At 49.1% G+C, this 18375-nt stretch overlaps 1 protein-coding gene across 3 annotated transcripts in view; it reads right to left on the reverse strand.

The window, feature by feature from the left end:
• Positions 1 to 18375, reverse strand: part of lrrk2 (leucine-rich repeat kinase 2) — a 280959-nt gene that overhangs the window by 86034 nt on the left and 176550 nt on the right. For all 3 annotated transcript variants that reach the window (XM_072471650.1, XM_072471648.1, XM_072471647.1), the window contains 5 exons: positions 12832 to 12959; positions 10885 to 11103; positions 9572 to 9773; positions 6404 to 6492; positions 5466 to 5653 (listed from right to left, as the gene is read on the reverse strand). In XM_072471650.1, coding sequence (XP_072327751.1) covers positions 5466 to 5653; positions 6404 to 6492; positions 9572 to 9773; positions 10885 to 11103; positions 12832 to 12959 — 826 coding nt within the window. The remainder of the gene's footprint in view (positions 1 to 5465; positions 5654 to 6403; positions 6493 to 9571; positions 9774 to 10884; positions 11104 to 12831; positions 12960 to 18375) is intronic.

Consider the following 18375-nt stretch of genomic DNA (forward strand, 5'->3'; position numbering starts at 1 on the left):
GGCAAAAGTGCTGGCCACGAGGATCGAGGACTGTGTCCCGGGGGTAATCCACGAGGACCAGACGGGATTTGTAAAGGGCAGGCAACTAAACACCAATGTGTGGCGGCTCTTAAACGTGATAATGATGCCATCGGAGGAGGGAGAGGCGGAGATAGCGGCAGCTATGGACGCGGAGAAGGCCTTTGACAGAGTAGAGTGGGAGTACCTCTGGGAGTTGCTGCGTAGGTTTGGGTTCGGGGTAGGGTTTATCAATTGGGTTAAGCTCCTTTACAGAGCCCCGATGGCGAGTGTAGTGACGAACCGGTGGAGGTCGGAGTACTTTCGACTGTACCGAGGGACGAGGCAGGGGTGCCCCCTGTCCCCCCTGTTGTTCGCATTGGCGATCGAACCATTGGCCATGTCATTGAGGGTGCCTAATAAATGGAGGGGGGTGGTCCGAGGGGGAGAAGAGCATCGGGTGTCGCTATATGCGGATGACCTGTTGCTGTACGTGGCGGATCCAATGGAGGGGATGGTGGAGGTCATGCAGACTCTAAGGGAGTTTGGGGAGTTTTCGGGCTATAAGCTCAATGTAGGGAAGAGTGAGCTCTTTGTATTACAGGCGGGGGACCAAGAAAGAGGGATAGGGGACCTACCGCTGAGGAGGGCGGAGGGGAGCTTTCGGTTCTGGGGATCCAGATAGCCAGGAGTTGGGGGACCCTATATGAAATGAATCTGACGAGGTTGGTGGAGCAAATGGAGGAGGATTTCAAAAGATGGGACATGTTACCCGCTCTCGCTGGCGGGTAGAGTGCAGTCGGTCAAAATGGTGGTCCTTCCGAGGTTTCTGTTTGTGTTTCAGTGCCTTCCCATCGTGATCACTAAGGCCTTTTTTAAGAGAGGAGGCAGGAGTATTATGGGGTTTGTGTGGGCGAATAAGACCCCGAGAGTAAGGAGAGGGTTCCTGGAATGCAGTAGGGACCGAGGAGGGTTGGCGCTGCCAAACCTGGGGAGCTACTACTGGGCAGCAAATGTGGCGATGATCCGCAAGTGGGTTATGGAGGGAGAGGGGGCGGCATGGAAGAGGATGGAGATGGCGTCCTGTAAAGGAACGAGCCTGGGGGCGTTGGTGACAGCACCGCTGCCGCTCTCGCCGACAAAGGATACCACGAGCCCGGTGGGTGGCGGCAACGCTAAGGATCTGGGGCCAGTGGAGACGGCACCGGGGTGCAATGGGAGCATCGGTGTGGTCCCCGATCAGGGGTAACCACCGGTTTGTCCCGGGGAAGATGGACGGGGGGTTCCAGAGCTGGCATCGGGCGGGGATTGGAAGAATGGGGGACCTGTTCATCGACGGGACGTTTGCGAGCCTAGGGGCACTGGAGGAGAAGTTCGAGTTACCCCCGGGAAATGCCTTTAGATATATGCAGGTGAGGGCTTTTGTGAGGCGACAGGTGAGGGAATTCCCGTTGTTCCCGGCACAAGACGTTCAAGATAGGGTGATCTCGGGTGTATGGGTCGGGGAGGGCAAGGTGTCGGAAATACACCAGGAGTTGAAAGAAGAGGGGGAAGCGCTGGTAGAAGAGTTGAAGGGTAAATGGGAGGGGGAGCTGGGGGAGGAGATCGAGGAAGGTCTGTGGGCTGATGCCCTAGGTAGGGTTAATTCCTCCTCCTCGTGTGCCAGGCTCAGCCTGATACAATTTAAGGTGGTCCACAGAGCGCACTTGACGGGGGCGAGGTTGAGTAGGTTCTTTGGGGTAGAGGACAGATGTGGAAAGTGCTCAGGGAGCCCGGCGAACCATGTCCATATGTTTTGGTCATGCCCGGCACTAGAGGGTTTCTGGAGAGGAGTGGCGGGAGCAATATCTCAGGTGGTGAAAGTCCGGGACAAGCCAAGCTGGGGGCTAGCATTATTTGGAGTAGTGGATGATCCGGGAGTGCAGGAGGCGAAAGAGGCCGGCATTCTGGCCTTTGCGTCCCGAGTAGCCCGGCGAAGGATCTTGCTAATGTGGAAGGAGGCGAAGCCCCCCAGCCTGGAGGCCTGGATAAATGATATGGCTGGGTTCATAAAGTTGGAGAGGATTAAGTTCGCCTTGAGAGGGTCTGCGCAGGGGTTCTACAGGCGGTGGCAACCGTTCCTAGACTATCTCGCGGAGCGTTAGAGGAAGGTCGGTCAGCAGCAGCAGCAACCTTGGCGGGGGTGGGGGGGGGGGGGGGGTTGGGGGGGGGGGACGTCCTGGGAGGGGGGGGGGAGGGGGCGGGGAAAGGGGGGACTGCCTGGGAGGGTGGATGAGCAAGAGATAACATGAAGGGTTGGGGAAACTGGCATGTACGGCTGAGGGCCAGGGTACAAAGCTGTGTAAATATATCATTTTGCCATGTATATATCTTGCTCCGCGCGATTTCTCAGGTTTTTTTGTTACGGGGGGGGATTATTGTTTGTAAGGGAGAAAAATAGTGTTAAAAAACTTTAATAAATATATATTTTTAAAAAATATATATAATTATTCGGATTACAAATATCAATAAGAAATTAACAAAGCAATTACTAATCTTCAATACCAGAAGACAAAAAGCACATTAAAAACACAAGCTAATGTAACTAAATGAGAACAAGGTGTACACACAATGGGCGAAATTCTCCGTTATCGGCGCAAAGTCCGCCAACCGGCGGCAAAAATGGCGCAAATCCCACCTGCATCACGCCGCCAAAAACGTTGCAAAGTGTCTGGCCCGGAATGGGCTAGCAGCGAAATTACGCTATCCGCGCTGGCTCGCGTGGTTCACGCCGTGCGGCGTCATACACGCCGCACGGCGTGACGGCTCATTAAGGACGCGCTGCTCCCCCCACCCGACCAGATCACCCGACCGGATGGCCGCCCGCCGCTCAGTCCCGAGGTTACAGTCTCGTGACATTGAGGCGCTCCTGGACGCAGTGGAGCAGAGGAGGGAGGCCCTGTATCCCGGGCATGGCCGCAGAGTTGCCCCACGCCACAGCCGGCGTCTGTGGATGGAGGTGGCAGAGGCCGTCACCGCTGTGGCCCTGACACCTCGGACAGGCACCCAGTGCCACAAGAAGGTGAACGACCTCGTCAGAGCAGCCAGGGTGAGCCTCCCCCCCCCCTGCCCGATATCCATATCTCCCATATCCCCCCTCCCCCATATCCCCCATATCCCCCCTCCCCCATATCCACCCTCCCCATATCCCCCATATCCCCCTCCCCATATCCCCCCTCCTCCAAATCCCCCCTCCCCCATATCCCCCCTCCCCCATATTTCCCCCTCCCCCATATCCGCCTTCCCCCATTTCCCCAAGTGAATCCAGCCCTAACCTTAACCTCTGCAATACACGCGCAACCGATGGCGTGCATTCATTTACCTGTCTAACACTGTTTCCTTTTACCCCTGCCACCACCCCCCACAGGAGAAGCGCGCACACAACACCAGGGAGCATGTGAGGACTGGAGGAGGCCCAGCTGATGAGAGACCACTGACCGAACATGAGGGAAGGGCCCTGGAACTGGCTGATAGACCTGAGGACCAGGAGGTTGCTGATGCAGAGGTCGGGGGCCCACCAGCAAGTGGGCCAACGTGCATCCCATCAATCACGCCCTGGACCATGGGGAACCCGGCCACGGCAGAGAAGCCCATGGCCCGGGCATCTTGGCTGGCCCGGTCCACAGGGAAGCGGATGTAGCGGTGCGCCATGGCATATAGGGCGTCTGTCACTGCCCGGATGCACCGGTGCACCGATGTCTGCGATATGCCGGACAGGTCCCCTCTCGGTGCCTGGAATGACCCCCGTTGCATAAAAGTTCAGGGCCACCGTAACCTTGACGGACACGGGGAGAGGGTGTCCCCCGCCAGTGCCACGCGGTGACAGGTGCACCAGCAGGTGGCAGATGTGTGCCACGGTTTCCCGGCTCATCCGGAGTCTCCTCCTGCATTCTCGGTCCGTGAGGTCCTGGTATGACTGCTGGGGCCGGTACACACGGGGCGCCCTCGGGTGCCTCCGTTGCCGTGGGGCCGCGACGTCCTCCTCCCCCTCCTCATCCTGTCGGTCAGGTGACCCTCCAGCCTGGTCGGCTGCCACCTGCCCCTCTGTGGCAGCCTGCGCCGCCTCACTGGCACGCTCCTCCTCCTCATCCAGGGCAACATGGACATTAGCGGCTGCCGCCATGGCGGCCAACATCGCTGGCTGATCGGAAAACATGACGGCCTGGGGGGGGGGGGGGAACAACGGCATGTCATCATTGCCCATACCCCCTCCTCCCCCCAGCCAGGTGGCATGGACCGCATGGGTCCGACTGTTGGAGGCTGGCACCTGGCCAGGTGGACCAACTCACTTGCCCCCCCCCCAACGTCCTTCCCCGGCACGGACCCCGTCCCCCCACCCCCTCGCCGGCACGGACCCCATCCTCCTCCCCGGCACGGACCCCCCCCCCCCCAATCCCCCTCGCCGGCACGGACCCCATCCCCCTCCCCGGCACGGACCCCATCCCCCTCCCCGGCACAGACCCCCCCCCATCCCCTTCCCCGGCACGGACCCCATATCCCTCCCCGGCACGGACCCCCCCCCCCCTCATCCCCCTCCCTGGCACGGACCCCATTCCCCCCCCCGGCACGGACCCCATCCCCCTCCCCGGCACGGACCCCCCCCCCCCATCCCCCTCCCCGGCACGGACCCCATCCCCCTCCCCGGCACGGACCCCCCCCCCCATCCCCCTCCCCGGCACGGACCCCATCCCCCTCCCCGGCACGGACCCCCCCCCCATCCTCCTCCCCGGCACGGACCCCATCCTCCTCCCCGGCACTCACCCCCCCTCCCGGCACTCCCCCGGAGCTCAGCCCACTCTAACCCTCCCCCCCCCCCCCCCCCCCCGCCGCACACACACACACAAAACCCTACACACACCTCTCCCCCACACATTCAGACTGCGGCCACGCCATCGCCTCTCCAGCGGCCAACCCCCCAGGCCATCACCCACCTCCACGCTGGTCGGCGTAAACCTTGAGCACAGGTTGACGCTGATTGAAAGGTGGTTTGATTTACGCCGACGTGACCCGTCATCACGTCGGCGGGACTTCGGCCCATCCAGACGGGAGGATATCGGCAGCCCCAAAATCCATTGCCTTGCGCCCACCCGTGCCATTCTCCGATGTGTGCGGCGCCATTGACACCCCGCCGACTTTTCTCCCTTCGGAGACTTCGGCGGGCGGCGGGGGCGGAATTCAATGCGGCCAACAGCCATTCTCCGACCCGCTGGGGGGCCGGAGAATCTCGCCCAATGTTTCTGTTGTACACACAATATTCAAGCACCTTTTAATGTTGTAGTTATAGTCCCCTAAATTGACACCAAACCGCACAACCACAATGCCAAACCATTATATCTCGTCTTTTTGTGAATATAATATTCTTTGATTAACAAATGTTAATCCATGAATTCAATACTTGATGACTTAATGGGATTTCGTTCAAGACTTGCCTGCTTGGAATAAGTAGTTGTTCCTCTCCTAAAGGCAATGCAATTTGGAATTTTTCCAGGAGTTTTATGTACTGTGACATGTAATTCTGAGGGAAGCTATTTTTCTGGGAGAGAAGCTTCTCAACATCTGATCGGTAAATAATTCCACAAGGATGTTTTGGAAAACTTGCTGCTTTGACAGTCACAATCTAATTTCAAAAAACATACACACTGGTTGATATTTATAATATGTTGGAGCAATTCCACATGAAGTCAGTGTTTCCATTTTCAAACACATAACCAATTGGCCAAGATCACTATGCAGCAAATCCATTGTTAGGCCTCTGTCATGTTCACTCTGCTATTTTTGACAAATCACAGATCATGTGCTCATTAACCCTGTGAGAATTCTGCAACATTATTCAATAAACCAAGTGAAATTAAGTTATCCAGACTTATTAAAAAGTGTTCAGAAATGCTACAAATGTTTTTGCATTTTTGCATTTTTCTGCACAATACGAGGCAATAACATTGAACAAGTAATGTGTAAAGAAAAAGGTTTATTTTGTTAATTGCTCTGGTCGGTCTTTAGAGATGATCAAAAAAAACAAATGCTTTGGAAGATAATTTAGAACATAAGAAGTAGGACCAGGAGTAGGCCATTTGGGCCCTCAAGAACATTCCACCATTCAATATGATCAAGACCTGATTGTGGCCATGTCCATGGATTTCCCATACAATGGATTTTGCTACATATATTGGCTTTCACCAAATGGTGCCAAGGTTTTCTCAGAATCCAAGACCATCAAATTAAGTTCTGTAAATATTACTCTATGACTATCTAACAGGTGCCCCAGTTAAAGTAGCACGTAAAAGGAATCACACAGGACTGAACAGACTTTTGCACATTACTCATTGCACAGCATAATTACAAGGCAAAAATGTCTGAAGGGTTGTACCTGCGCCATCGTCTTACAAAGCCATTGTGGATCTATAAAATAAAGACCCCGAAGGTGAAGAGCTGGATCATGAAAGTGTAGTAGCACACCTGCAAAAAGAAAACTCACTTTTAAAATAACTCAAAATTTAAACTCCTGCTAAACCATAATGAAAGGTTAATGTATTACTTGACCTCTGTGTCTTGCAATATGTTGCAAAGCACTTTTCTTGGGGGGGGGTTTCCCCGTTGCGCGGAGCTACATGGCTAAAAGTGGTCTTTTCAGTTTATGAAGGCCAAAATGAACAGGTGCATTCCATCTCGATGGAGCCAGTCCCTAATAATCTACTGACTGTATTTTCCCTTTTTGTGAAGTCGATTTTATCTACAAGGGCTAGTTCTGAAGCATCTTGATAGTAAGAGTGATGGCAAGTGTATTTAACTGAATTTTCTGATAATTTTTGAATGGCAGTTAAGGAGGCACCTGGGCATTCATTAACATTCTTCTTTTTCTGGTTGGGCCATTTGTTATATAATAACTGTTGGTGGCCAAGTTCCAAAATGCTTCACAGAGAACGCAAGAAATCGAAATGGACACCAAGCCAAAAGCAATATATTAGATGAAGTCAGCAAAACCTCACTCAAAAAGCTGTTTTTTAAGAAGGGTATTAAAAGGGGAGAGAAAAGTAAAAGGATTTAGGGAGAGGGTTATAGCGATTAGGGGCTTGATTTAACCATTGCGTTGTGCCCATCACGGTTCAGGGCACGCTGGTTAAATAGCGGGAAAGGCCAAAAGCGAGATCCATGCCCTTTGCTCTCTGACTGGCCCGCTCGCAACGGCAAGTTCCAGATCACACCCATATACGGTGAGCATATCATTAACCCTCATCTTCATTCATTTCCATCTCATTAGCAAGAATTAAATCAAATGCAATGGCCTCTCGGGTATTAACCGGCTCCCCAGTGAGAAATCACGCTGGCCTCGCTTAGTACTCTCTTTAAAAACCTGAAGCTGCTGCAATGGCTGCTGAGGGGAACTGAGGAAGTGAGTATCCATTTCCATTTTCTGGCATGCAGCTCAAGGGCGTTGGAGCTACTGCCCCAGTGCTTGGGAGGGGGGGTTCAGCGGGGTTGGGCTTTGGGCTTGGTTGTGAGGATTGAAACATTCAAGATCGGGGGGGGGGGGATTTTCGGCGGTGAGGACTTCAAGTCGTCTTTAAATATTGTGGATAGCAATAACAGTAGCCAGACAATTCAAGAACAGATCCCTGCACTTGATTACTTGATTCTATGCTGAAGGTCACTTTAACTCCCTTTGACTGACAGCAGCCTCTTACTTCACAGCTGCAGGTTATTGCTAAAGAGGAATTGGTCTTGTTAGTTGTGAGAGAACTTCACAGCTGCAGGTTGTGTTTGCTGCTTGCTCCTGCTGGCAACTGCAAATGCCTGGAGTCTGCTGTTGCTGTTTCCTTCCTTTTCTGTAGCCGAAAGGCCAAATTGTTCTAAGATACCTGGGTCCTAGAACACTGGGCTCAGGGGGGCGTGCAATTCCAGAAGGCTATCCGGTTTGAAGTAAGGAGGCACTGCGGGACCTGGTGCATGACATTGTTCCAAATAGACCACCTTCTAATCCCGTTGCAGAAATGCTTTCGCAGGTTCCTTTTTTATAAATTTAAAGTACCCAATTAATTTTTTCCAGTTAAGGGACAATTTAGCGTGGCCAATCCACCTACCCTGCACATCTTTGGGTTGTGGGGGCGAAACCCACGCAAACACGGGGAGAATTTGCAAACTCCACACGGACAGTGACCCAGAGGCGGGATCGCACTTGGAACCTCGGCGCCGTGAGACAGCAGTGCTAACCCTCTGCACCACCGTGCTGCTCACTTTCGCAGATTCCTGATGCTTTTGTTGCTGGTGTGGTGAGTGCAGCATGTAACTGTCACGTCACCACGGGGTAAACACTGAACATTGAGCGCCAGTGGAATATGAGGATGCCAGGATTTGGTGAGATTGGGCCGTGTGGGAGGGCCTGCACAGCTGCAGCTCCTGGACGGAGAATGGCACTGATACATGGAACAAGTCACACATTGATGGACAGATCATTTCTACGACAAGGTCCTGGACATGATAACATATTCTTAGGCTTATCCTCCATTTCTATTGAGTAACCTGCAAGGAGTGATACCGTGTGTTTGTTTTACTTTTGTGAAAATGAGCTAATGTAACATTTTATTGGTACCAATATGGAATGGTGACATTTCCTTGTTGTTTAATGGTTAGTGTGATAGGTGAAATATTACGTAGTTGATTTTCAAATTTTTGTTACTGTTGACCATTTAGTACATAAAATATTCTCAAGTGGCTCCTCGTGGATACATGTGCCATGTCTGAGACGATGATTATTGCATCGCATTTCAATCAAACTTTGAAACCTGAACAAATTGCCTGAACTCTAGAAGCATCAGCATCATAGAGGCAGCAGCCAACAATCAAACACTCAAGACTGGACTTCAGCACTGGAGTTATCCTCACATCATTACCATAAGTGTGTGAATCAGGAAGGGCAACTGAGCACGGTCTCCCTAATGTTCCCGGCAGAGATCTGGGGTCAAGGGGCTCCTGCTGTGGCTTGGGGTGAGTGTGCAGAGTGAGGTTTCCAGCACAACTGGCTCGCTGGATGGCACTTTGAGAGAAGGCGGGACATGCAAGTATGGGGAAACTTGGACGGTTTGAGAGTCCCAGGGTGGAAGCCCTAATTGATTGTTGGTCTGTCTCCTTCTCCATCTCCTTACAGATATAACAATATGGCTGGTGCTGTCGGTCCTACAGAGGCTGGCCTCATGGTGTCGAGGCAGGCAGGTGCCAGAGAAGTTGGCAGCGGCACTGACGCAGGGGACAGAATACAACACTTGATTGAAAGTGTTAAACAAGATGAATGTCCAAGAAGAGAAAGTGACACAAAAATAAATTCACCAGCTGTTATAACGTAAACAGTTCATTTAAAATCAATGATTATTTTGCAGAAAAGTATTCATTTATGCCACCTGGAATAAACCAATTTTTCTCTTTTTGCACGCGCATAAATTTCCTTCCCAGGGACGGAAACTAATTAGGCAGTGTAATTCTCCTCCACACACCATTTGATTGCTGGTACAGGCCATTTAAAGACATTAAAATTTTAAAATACCAGACTCATTGAGGAAGTGAACAGCATGGGACAGCTCATTTTCATCCAACTGCAAATTATGCTCTTGAACTATTTCCAGAAGCCGCTGCTGATGAATTACTGGGAATGCTGTTCGAACAGTCTTCCTTTCCTGTATAATCCTCTTTTCCAATTCCATATAACTGTGAGGTATGAGCTGACCCATTACTGGCTGGTCTCTGATCTGAAAAATATTGTTTGAAAATGAGGACCCTCATTTGTTGAATCAGAACCTGTTACTGCTGCAACAAGAAAGTAGGCGATAAAATAAGCTGCATGAACAGCAACAAGACCACAAAAATTAGAATTTGTAATGCAAAATTATATTTAAATTGAGCTGCCAGCAAATATCTCTATTTCTGTACATTCAGTCTTCTTGTACAAGACTTGCTCCAACTTTCATTGTAGTCCTTATGCTTAATGATCTTTAACCTTTAAACAGTTCTCATTATGCAAAAATCCTGCTTGTGCGCATAATTAAGAGACATTCATGCTTAATTCTATCAGTTTGAAAGATAATGATCTGAAACACTGCAGTTACCAATAATTTAATTTGAACTGAATTCAAAGCCTTAACTTCAAAGGATTGTTCTCTCTGTGATATAATGGCGATTTATGGAAAATAACCAATAACATCAAAAATGACTTCCTCAGAGCATTTTTCTCCCTGCCCTTCAGAAGAACCTATAGTAATTGCCTGTTCTCTCCATGAAGGTAGTTTTGCATCAAGGAATCGGAGTATGCAGAGAGCTGTATTCATTTCTATAAATATCGTGCCCCTGAACCCACGGATGATTATAAACCACATGAGCTTCAGTCTGGCAATTAATTATTTACTCTGAGTTACTTGCTGTCTAATTATTTCCAGGGACCCAATGTCCTTTAATTAATGTGCAGTATCAGAAATGCAAATCATTTTCCCTTGTTAAAATAAAAATGAGACATTCTCAGATCTGAAGATCTTCCATAACTGAACACCCCAAAGTATTTTGGAGACTAGGGTTCCCATGACTAAACAATGCCCTCTGCGGTCACCATCTGGCATTCAGCAGATTTGTTTTGGAAGCATGCAAAGAGGGGATCTGTAGTAAGTTCATTGGAACATAAATTTTAAAGTCATCAAATAATATTTTCCCAGACTCGTGAGATTGTGCTAAGACCGACGAAAAGCAAATGAAACTAATTATTCAACCAAACCTGCTGAAAGCCTTGCAGTTTGAGACAGCAGTTATCATGCTTTACACATACACACAATGCCACACAACTCCAGTCTTTATAACATTTCTTTTGTGTACCTTGAAAGTCTGTATTTCATTAATAATGGCTCTACGTAGTTTTACAACGGAGTCAGATTCTTCTGTGGCCACCACAAAATGGTAATCACGGACAGGAGGAAAATTGTGTTGCTGAAGGAATTCCATCTTAATTTTGGTTTTGCAGTTTTGCTGATGTTTTTCATTGGTCATGTCAACATGAGTGCCAACAAGAATTACAGGACAAGATGAGGCGCGTGCCTAGTAATAGAAAGGAAAATAAAGAAAATGCATATTTGGAAACAAATATCACAATTAGGAAACACAAAAATAGTAATGATAACTAAATTAACCTTGTATCTATCTTACAATGTGAGCATAAAAATTCAAACGCCAATACGTTTTGAGACCAGTTGCAGCAAATTAAGAGTTTGACATCTTTTATTTTCTCTTATAATCAACAAATATGTGTGTGAAATTTCCCAGTTTCTATTGCTCTTTACAAGATTGAAATGGTACAAATTCCCTGTGGCCACTGAGGAATTCCTTTTTACTTTGCCCATCAGAGAATCATCAGTGAAGTTCCATATTTGGGTGATCTGAGCTTTTATCCGAGGCCTTTCTTAAGTCCAAGTAACTGACTACTGCAAAGAATATGCATTTAAAGCAAAGAAAAATGGATTTCAGGCAAAATAGCCCATGTCATTAAAATTCTTAATTTTTAGGCCAGTTATACAGGCTATTCCTGTTACCAGATTGTTCCCAAGACTGTGTGTGTGGCATTTCTGATTCAAACATTATCCAAGATACTGCAAGAAAGAGTTCATAGTGTTATTCCTATTGGACGTAGTTTCATCCAGAAGAGGTACCACTCCAAAAATGTGTCCTTTCATTTTGAAAGTCCCATCAAACCTACGTGAGGTTCTAATTGCAGCACTCAGTTTTCCCATTGGATTTGATAATAGCACACAAAGTAATCCCAGAATATCAGTCATGGCAGCTGTCCTCAGACTACACTTTTATACCTATTCATTAATCGTTCTCTCAATCTCAATTTACTACAAATTAAAGAAATGACTGACTACATAATGGACTGAATGCTCCAGCCCCCATGGTGGTTGACTGTACAATGGATTTAATTTTACAGCCCCTGTGGGGAAAGGATACAAGGCCATAAAATTAGATGTCATCATCTGCCTGCCCCCATACATCCCCATGGAGCCTCTACCTGCACGGAGGAGACGTCAGGTGCTGGCTCACCCATGGGCCATTTGATTAAGTTGCCAATTGATGGCCACCTAAGGGCATCCTCCCACCACCACTGGTACATTTTCCACAGTGGGGAAGCCCATGCCAGATGTCAGTGGTGGCATTATGGCCAGGTCAGCAGGGACGCCTCATGTTCAGGCACCCAGTATTCATGCTCCACCCATGTAACTTTGCCCATGGTGCATGCTGGGACAAGAGGTACGCTGGCTTTTTGATTACCTGACAGTTCCCAGAAACGGAACGTCCTCGCCAATGGGAGTGAAAGTCCTGTCTCAGGCCATGTAAAGGACTGGTGGTCATTAAATGGCTGTAGGGCAAGCTGGCCAAGCACAGATGGGCACCCGCCCCCTGCACCCCCCCCCCACCCCCCCCCACCACCCCCCGCCCCACCCCCCCCCCCCACCCCCCCCCCGCGTTTACACTGGGTGGCTGCTGGAACCCTGTCTCCCTGGTAAAATTCAACCCGATGAAAGATGGAAAGAGGCAATCCACAGCAAGATTGCTATTAGCAACATGGCAAAATGTACTTGAGTACAAATTGCTTGAGAAAATATTAGGGGCTACGTGGCTGAGATGAAATTTTAAATGAGCATCAAACAGAGATTTCTCCTATTTGGACCTGGCAGTTTCTACTTTTAAATTTGACGATTAACTGGATAATTTTTTTAGTACAATCAGACATGATTAAGTAAGGAAATATTTACACTCCTTCTCTCATACCTTGATGTTGAACAGCCAATGTTTGATAGCATCAATCTCACCAACTCCTTTACTGAGGTCATAAACAACAAGGTACAGGGCTCGTGGCGACATAAAATGAGGGTGCGTACTGTAGAACTCTTCTTGTCCTTAGAAAATAAAACAGCACTATTATTTTCTTCAAATAGATATTGTCAGTTTATACTAGTATTTTATGCCTGATTTACAGAGAGATGCTTCTGCATAAAGATTTAAATGTTTTGATAAATATTTAACATTTTGAAAAGTCGAACCTTAACTTCAATTTTAATGCAAATTAGCTAATATATTTGTATAATGTAATGAGATGAAAAATAATTTAAAACATTCAAATAAGGTATGCACTACAGGTGCTATGAAAATCTGCTTGGTTTACCTGCCGTATGTATTCTCTGGACTTCAAAATAATTCAGCATATTCATCTGAGACAAACTGCATAAGCAGTTCTTCTACTGTATGCTATGAACTGTGATTTACACAAATTACCAGGGTTCATATCAGAAAAGCTTTGACATGGGTAGGAATCCATGAAAATACTTCAATTTTGAAAAACATAAACCTAATCACTTATGATGTTCTGGAATTATTTTTTCAAACCACTAAAATAATGCCTGTACAATAAAGAAAATATTTGATTTGAGCTGCTGCTCTTCCATTATCCATCATATCTCACCAGTGTCACAGAAATATATGTAAAAATCCAGTGCATTAGCATATCAAGTTTATGTTAATACGCTGCCAGATTCTGTTGATAATTCCTATGTAACCCGTTTTCAGTGATTGTAGACACTAGCTTAATATGACTGTAGTGAGGAAAATTGTACAGATATTCAACTGTAGTGTACCCTCAGCTCATGAGAGACCAGACAAAGACTCTTGGAGTTATAAACAAGGCCTTGATTATAGTTATAACTGGGCTGGCAGTGTATGACGTTAGCACACCAGACACTTCCCGCCCTGTACACGCAGTTTATACATCACAGAAAATGAGCATATACCAATCACTTGTTACTAGTTATCTGTGTCCAATCATGATTATCGATTAGGTTTACATCATGCGTAGCAATGGATCCGGAGAAGGCTTTTGATTGGGTGGAGTGAGATTACCTGTGGAAGGCGCTGGCAGGTTTGGGTTTGGTGAGGGCTTTATTGACTGGGTGCGGTAGCTCTATCAGGCACCAGTAGTGAGTGTGCGTACGAACCGGCTGAGGTGGCGTATTTTAAACTACACCGAGGGACGAGGCAAGGGTGCCCCCTCTCCCCGTTACCGTTTGCTCTGGCCATAGAGTCATTGGCCATGGCGTTAAGAGCCTCTAGGAACTGGTTCGGTGGGGGGGGTGGAGCACCGGGTATCGCTCTACGCAGATGACCTGCTCTTGTACATTTCGAACCCGTTGGAGGGGATGGGGGAAGTAATGCGAATTTTGTAGTTTTTCTGGGTATAAATTGAACATGGGGAAAAGCGAGATGTTCGCGATCCAGGCAAGAGGGCAGGAGAAGAGACTGAGAGAGCTGGCGTTTAGAATGGTAGGAAGGAGCTTTCGGTATTTGGGAATCCAGGTGGCCCGGGAATGGGAGGCACTGCACAAGTTAAACCTATCCCGGCTCGTAGAACAAATGAAGGGGGACTTTAAGAGATGGGACATGCTCCCTCTATCACTGGCGGGAAGGGTACAGACTGTGAAAATGACGGTCCTCCCCAGAATTCTGTTTGTCTTTCAGTGCCTCCCCATCTTCATACCAATGGCCTTTTTCAAGCAGGTGAATAAGGTTATTGCATGCTTTATGTGGGCGGGTAAAACCCCGCGTGAAGAAAGTGTTGCTGGAGCGTAGTCGGGGGGAGGGTGGGTTGGCGCTACCGAACATTTGCAAGTACTACTGGGCGGCTAATTTAGCCATGATTAGGAAGTGGGTAGTGGGGGAGGGATCAGTGTGGGAGCGGATGGAGGTGGCGTCATGAAAAGACACACGTTTGGGAGCACTGATATCGGCACCTCTTCCGTTCTCGCCGGCCCGATACTCCACAAGTCCGGTGGTGGTGGCGGCTCTGAGAATCTGGAGGATGTGGAGGAGATATAAGAGAGTGGAGGGAGCATCGGTTTGGACCCCGATTTATAATAATCATCCGTTTGTACCGGGTAGGCTAGATGGTGGGTTCCGGAGATGGCAAAGGGCAGGAATTAGGAGGATGGGGATCTATTTATAGACGGGAGCTTCCCCAGCTTGAAAGCCTTGGAGGATAAATTTGAATTGCCAGCAGGGAATGGGTTTAGGTATCTGCAGGTGCGAGACTTCTTGAGAAGGCAGGCTCCGGCCTTCCCGCTGCTGCCGCCACGGGGGATATAGGACAGAGTAGTCTCCAGTACTTGGGTGGAAGAGGGGAAGGTATCAGATATCTACCAGGAACTTTTGGAATCAGAGGAAACTCCGGTGGAGGAGTTTAAGGGCAAGTGGGAAGACGAGCTATGAGGAGAAATAGAGGCGGGTCTGTGGGCAGAGGCCCTAAGCAGGGTTAATACATCCTCATCACGTGCCAGGCTTAGCCTGATACAATTCAAGGTAGTCCACCTGGCACACATGACAGTGGCCCGGATGAGCAAGTTTTTTGAGGTAGAGGACAGGTGTGCGAGGTGCGCGGGAGCACAGCAAATCATGTCCACATGTTTTGGGCATGCCCGAAGCTTAGAGGGTTTTGGCACGGTTTTGCTAAGGCAATGTCCACGGTACTCAAAACACGGGTGGTGCCGAGTCCGGAGGTGGCGATATTTGGAGTGTCGGAAGAGCCGGGGTGCAGGGGACGAAAGAGGCCGACGTCTTGGCCTTTGCCTCCCTGGTAGCCCAGAGGCGGATTTTATTACTGTGGAGGGATTCGAAGCCCCCGAGTGTAGAGACCTGGGTTAGTGACATGGCTGGGTTTCTCAGTCTCGAGAAAATAAAGTTCACCTTAAGAGGGTCAATGGTTGGGTTCAGCCGGAGGTGACAGCCGTTCGTCGACTTACTCGGGGAAAATTAAAATGTCAGCAGAAGCAGAATTCCAAAGGAGGGGGGGGGGGGGGAAGAGGGCCGGGCTGTCGTTTTATGGTTGGGGTGTGTAAAGATTGTGATAGGGGAGGAAATTTTATTGTACCATGTTTATGTCGCCGTTATTGTTATTATTATAAAAACTTGCAAATACTCTAATAACATTTTTTTTTATTTTTTATTTTTTTAAAAGGTTTACATCATGCATAGTATATAAAAAGAACCAACTAATCACATCAACGGTCTGCACGTTTAATTATACTATGCAATCAGTACAAGGCATGGGTATGCTGTCTTGCAATTAATAATTTTAATGGTCCCTCCCTGTCGTTATCGGCAAACGGTCTGGAGACAGAGCAAATGGTTGACAGTCCCATGTTGTTATATAGACCTTGAGAGGTAACACCTGTGGAGATCCTGCCTGGGAACTTGCCCCAAGGCAGATTGCGTCCTCAGGGTGTCTTCTTACCATTAGCAACTTGTCTCTCACAGTCAGAACTGAAGATTTTAACCTCTCCAGTAAATAATGGAGCGAGATCTTATAAACGGATTGCAGTGTAATGTTTAATATCTAAAAATGCCCTCTTCAATGACGTTTTCAAAGTCTAATCTGTAATAATGAGACGTTGCAATTCTATCTTCCAGTTCCTTCTTTCTACATAATTTTTAAAATAAAACCTTGGGCGGGATTCTCTCCTACCCGGCGGAGCGGGGGGTGCCGGCGTGAGGGAGTGCCGGGAACCACTCTGGCGTCGGGCCGCCCCAAAGGTGCAGAGGTCTCCGCACCTTTAGGGACCAAACCCTCACCTTGAGGGGCTAGGCCCGCGCCGGAGCAGTTTCCGCTCCACTGGCTGGCGGGAAAGGCCTATGGCGCCACGCCAACCGGGACCGAAAGGTCTTCACCGGGCGACGTGGGTCCGCGCATGCGCGGGAGCGTCAGCGGCTGACGTCATCCCCGCGCATGCGCAGGGGAGGGGGTCTCTTCCGCCCCCGCCATAGTGATGACCATGGCGAAGGCGGAAGAAAAAGAGTGCCCCTACGGCACTGGCCCGCCCGCGGATCAGTGGGCCCCGATCACGAGCCAGGCCACCGTGGGGGCACCCCCCGGGGCCAGATCGCCCTGTGTCCCCCCCCCCCCCCAGGACCCCGGAGCCCGCCCACGCAGCCTTGTCCCACCGTTCAAAAGGTAGTTTAATCCACGCTGGCGGGACAGACATTCCAGCAGCGGGATTTCGGCCCATCGCGGGCCGGAGAATCGGCGGGGATGGGCCCGCCGACCGGCGCGGCGCGATTCCCGCCCCCGCCATCAGGCACGGCGCAATTCCCGCCCCTGCCGAATCTCTGGTGGTGGAGACTTCGGGACACGGCGGGGGCGGGATTCACGCCAGCCCCCGGCGATTCTCCGACCCGGCGGGGGGTCGGAGAATCCCGCCCCTTATTTAAATCCACCCATATTCTCCTCCTAGTTGCCTGTTAAAATTTGCTGAGATTTACAGCTGCCCCAAATTTTTCAAAGTTTCTGTGGGGATCTTTTGTTGGTGGATTTAATCACTCCCACTGACCACAGGTCTCCGGCATTCATTGGTGTTTTTTGCAAGAACAGGGGCTGGGTAAAAATACAAATAAACCAGCAACTAATGTTTGAACTCAAATTTCAACCCTGTCTTACTTCCCCCCACCAAAAATTTCCAACGTGGCTGCACGGACTACATGTAAACAGGGTTTTCTCCTTGCTAAAGTTCAGGATTGGGATCAATGGCTTCCACCGCTAAGATGGCGTTACCAATTCAATGCCTGGGGCCTCCAGTTGTACTCACTCGCCAGCTTCCAGCCATTGCTACTCAACCATCAAATCCTGTCAATTTGTGGGTCTATGAGCTATTAATAAGTTATTGTTACTTCTGGAAGGCAGTACCTCAAGTGTCTTCTAATAACAGCATTTTATAACTAAACAAGAGAGAAGCATCAGTGACGGGGATTATTCTGAGTGAAGATTCAAGGTTCACAGCACCCTCCACCCCCAACCCACCAAAGGTAAACATGGAAGGGACTGGCACAAGTCTCACAGCTCAGCTGCAGAAACTGCACTAACTCTCACTTTGTTTTCGAACTGAACAAGACAAGAGAAAAATAAACGCATTTCATACTTAACTCATATTCAAATTTTGCCTCACTGCCCAGTAGTTTCTGTGGACCTGCAGCAAAACAAACCTGCCTTGCATAGAAGTTCTAGTGCTGTATTTGGGTCATGTACCTGCCGTAACTAAATAGCTGGAGGGATGTTGAGCCAGCAAGAGGTTGATTTGAGACTGACAGCATTGATAGGTATATCAGGATAAGGTGGAATATCTAGGTATTAGGTGCAAGTCCCAAATGCCAAGAAGTGCTGCTGGATAAGCGATGGAGTGGGATGTATTGAGCAGCAAGACATGTTATTGATATTGGAGTAGATGTCATGTGAAGTTGCATTCACTGACACTGACCACATGTTAGGGGTCATTTGAC

Source organism: Scyliorhinus torazame, chromosome 13, assembly GCF_047496885.1.
Source record: "Scyliorhinus torazame isolate Kashiwa2021f chromosome 13, sScyTor2.1, whole genome shotgun sequence".
Classification (NCBI taxonomy): Eukaryota; Metazoa; Chordata; class Chondrichthyes; order Carcharhiniformes; family Scyliorhinidae; genus Scyliorhinus; species Scyliorhinus torazame.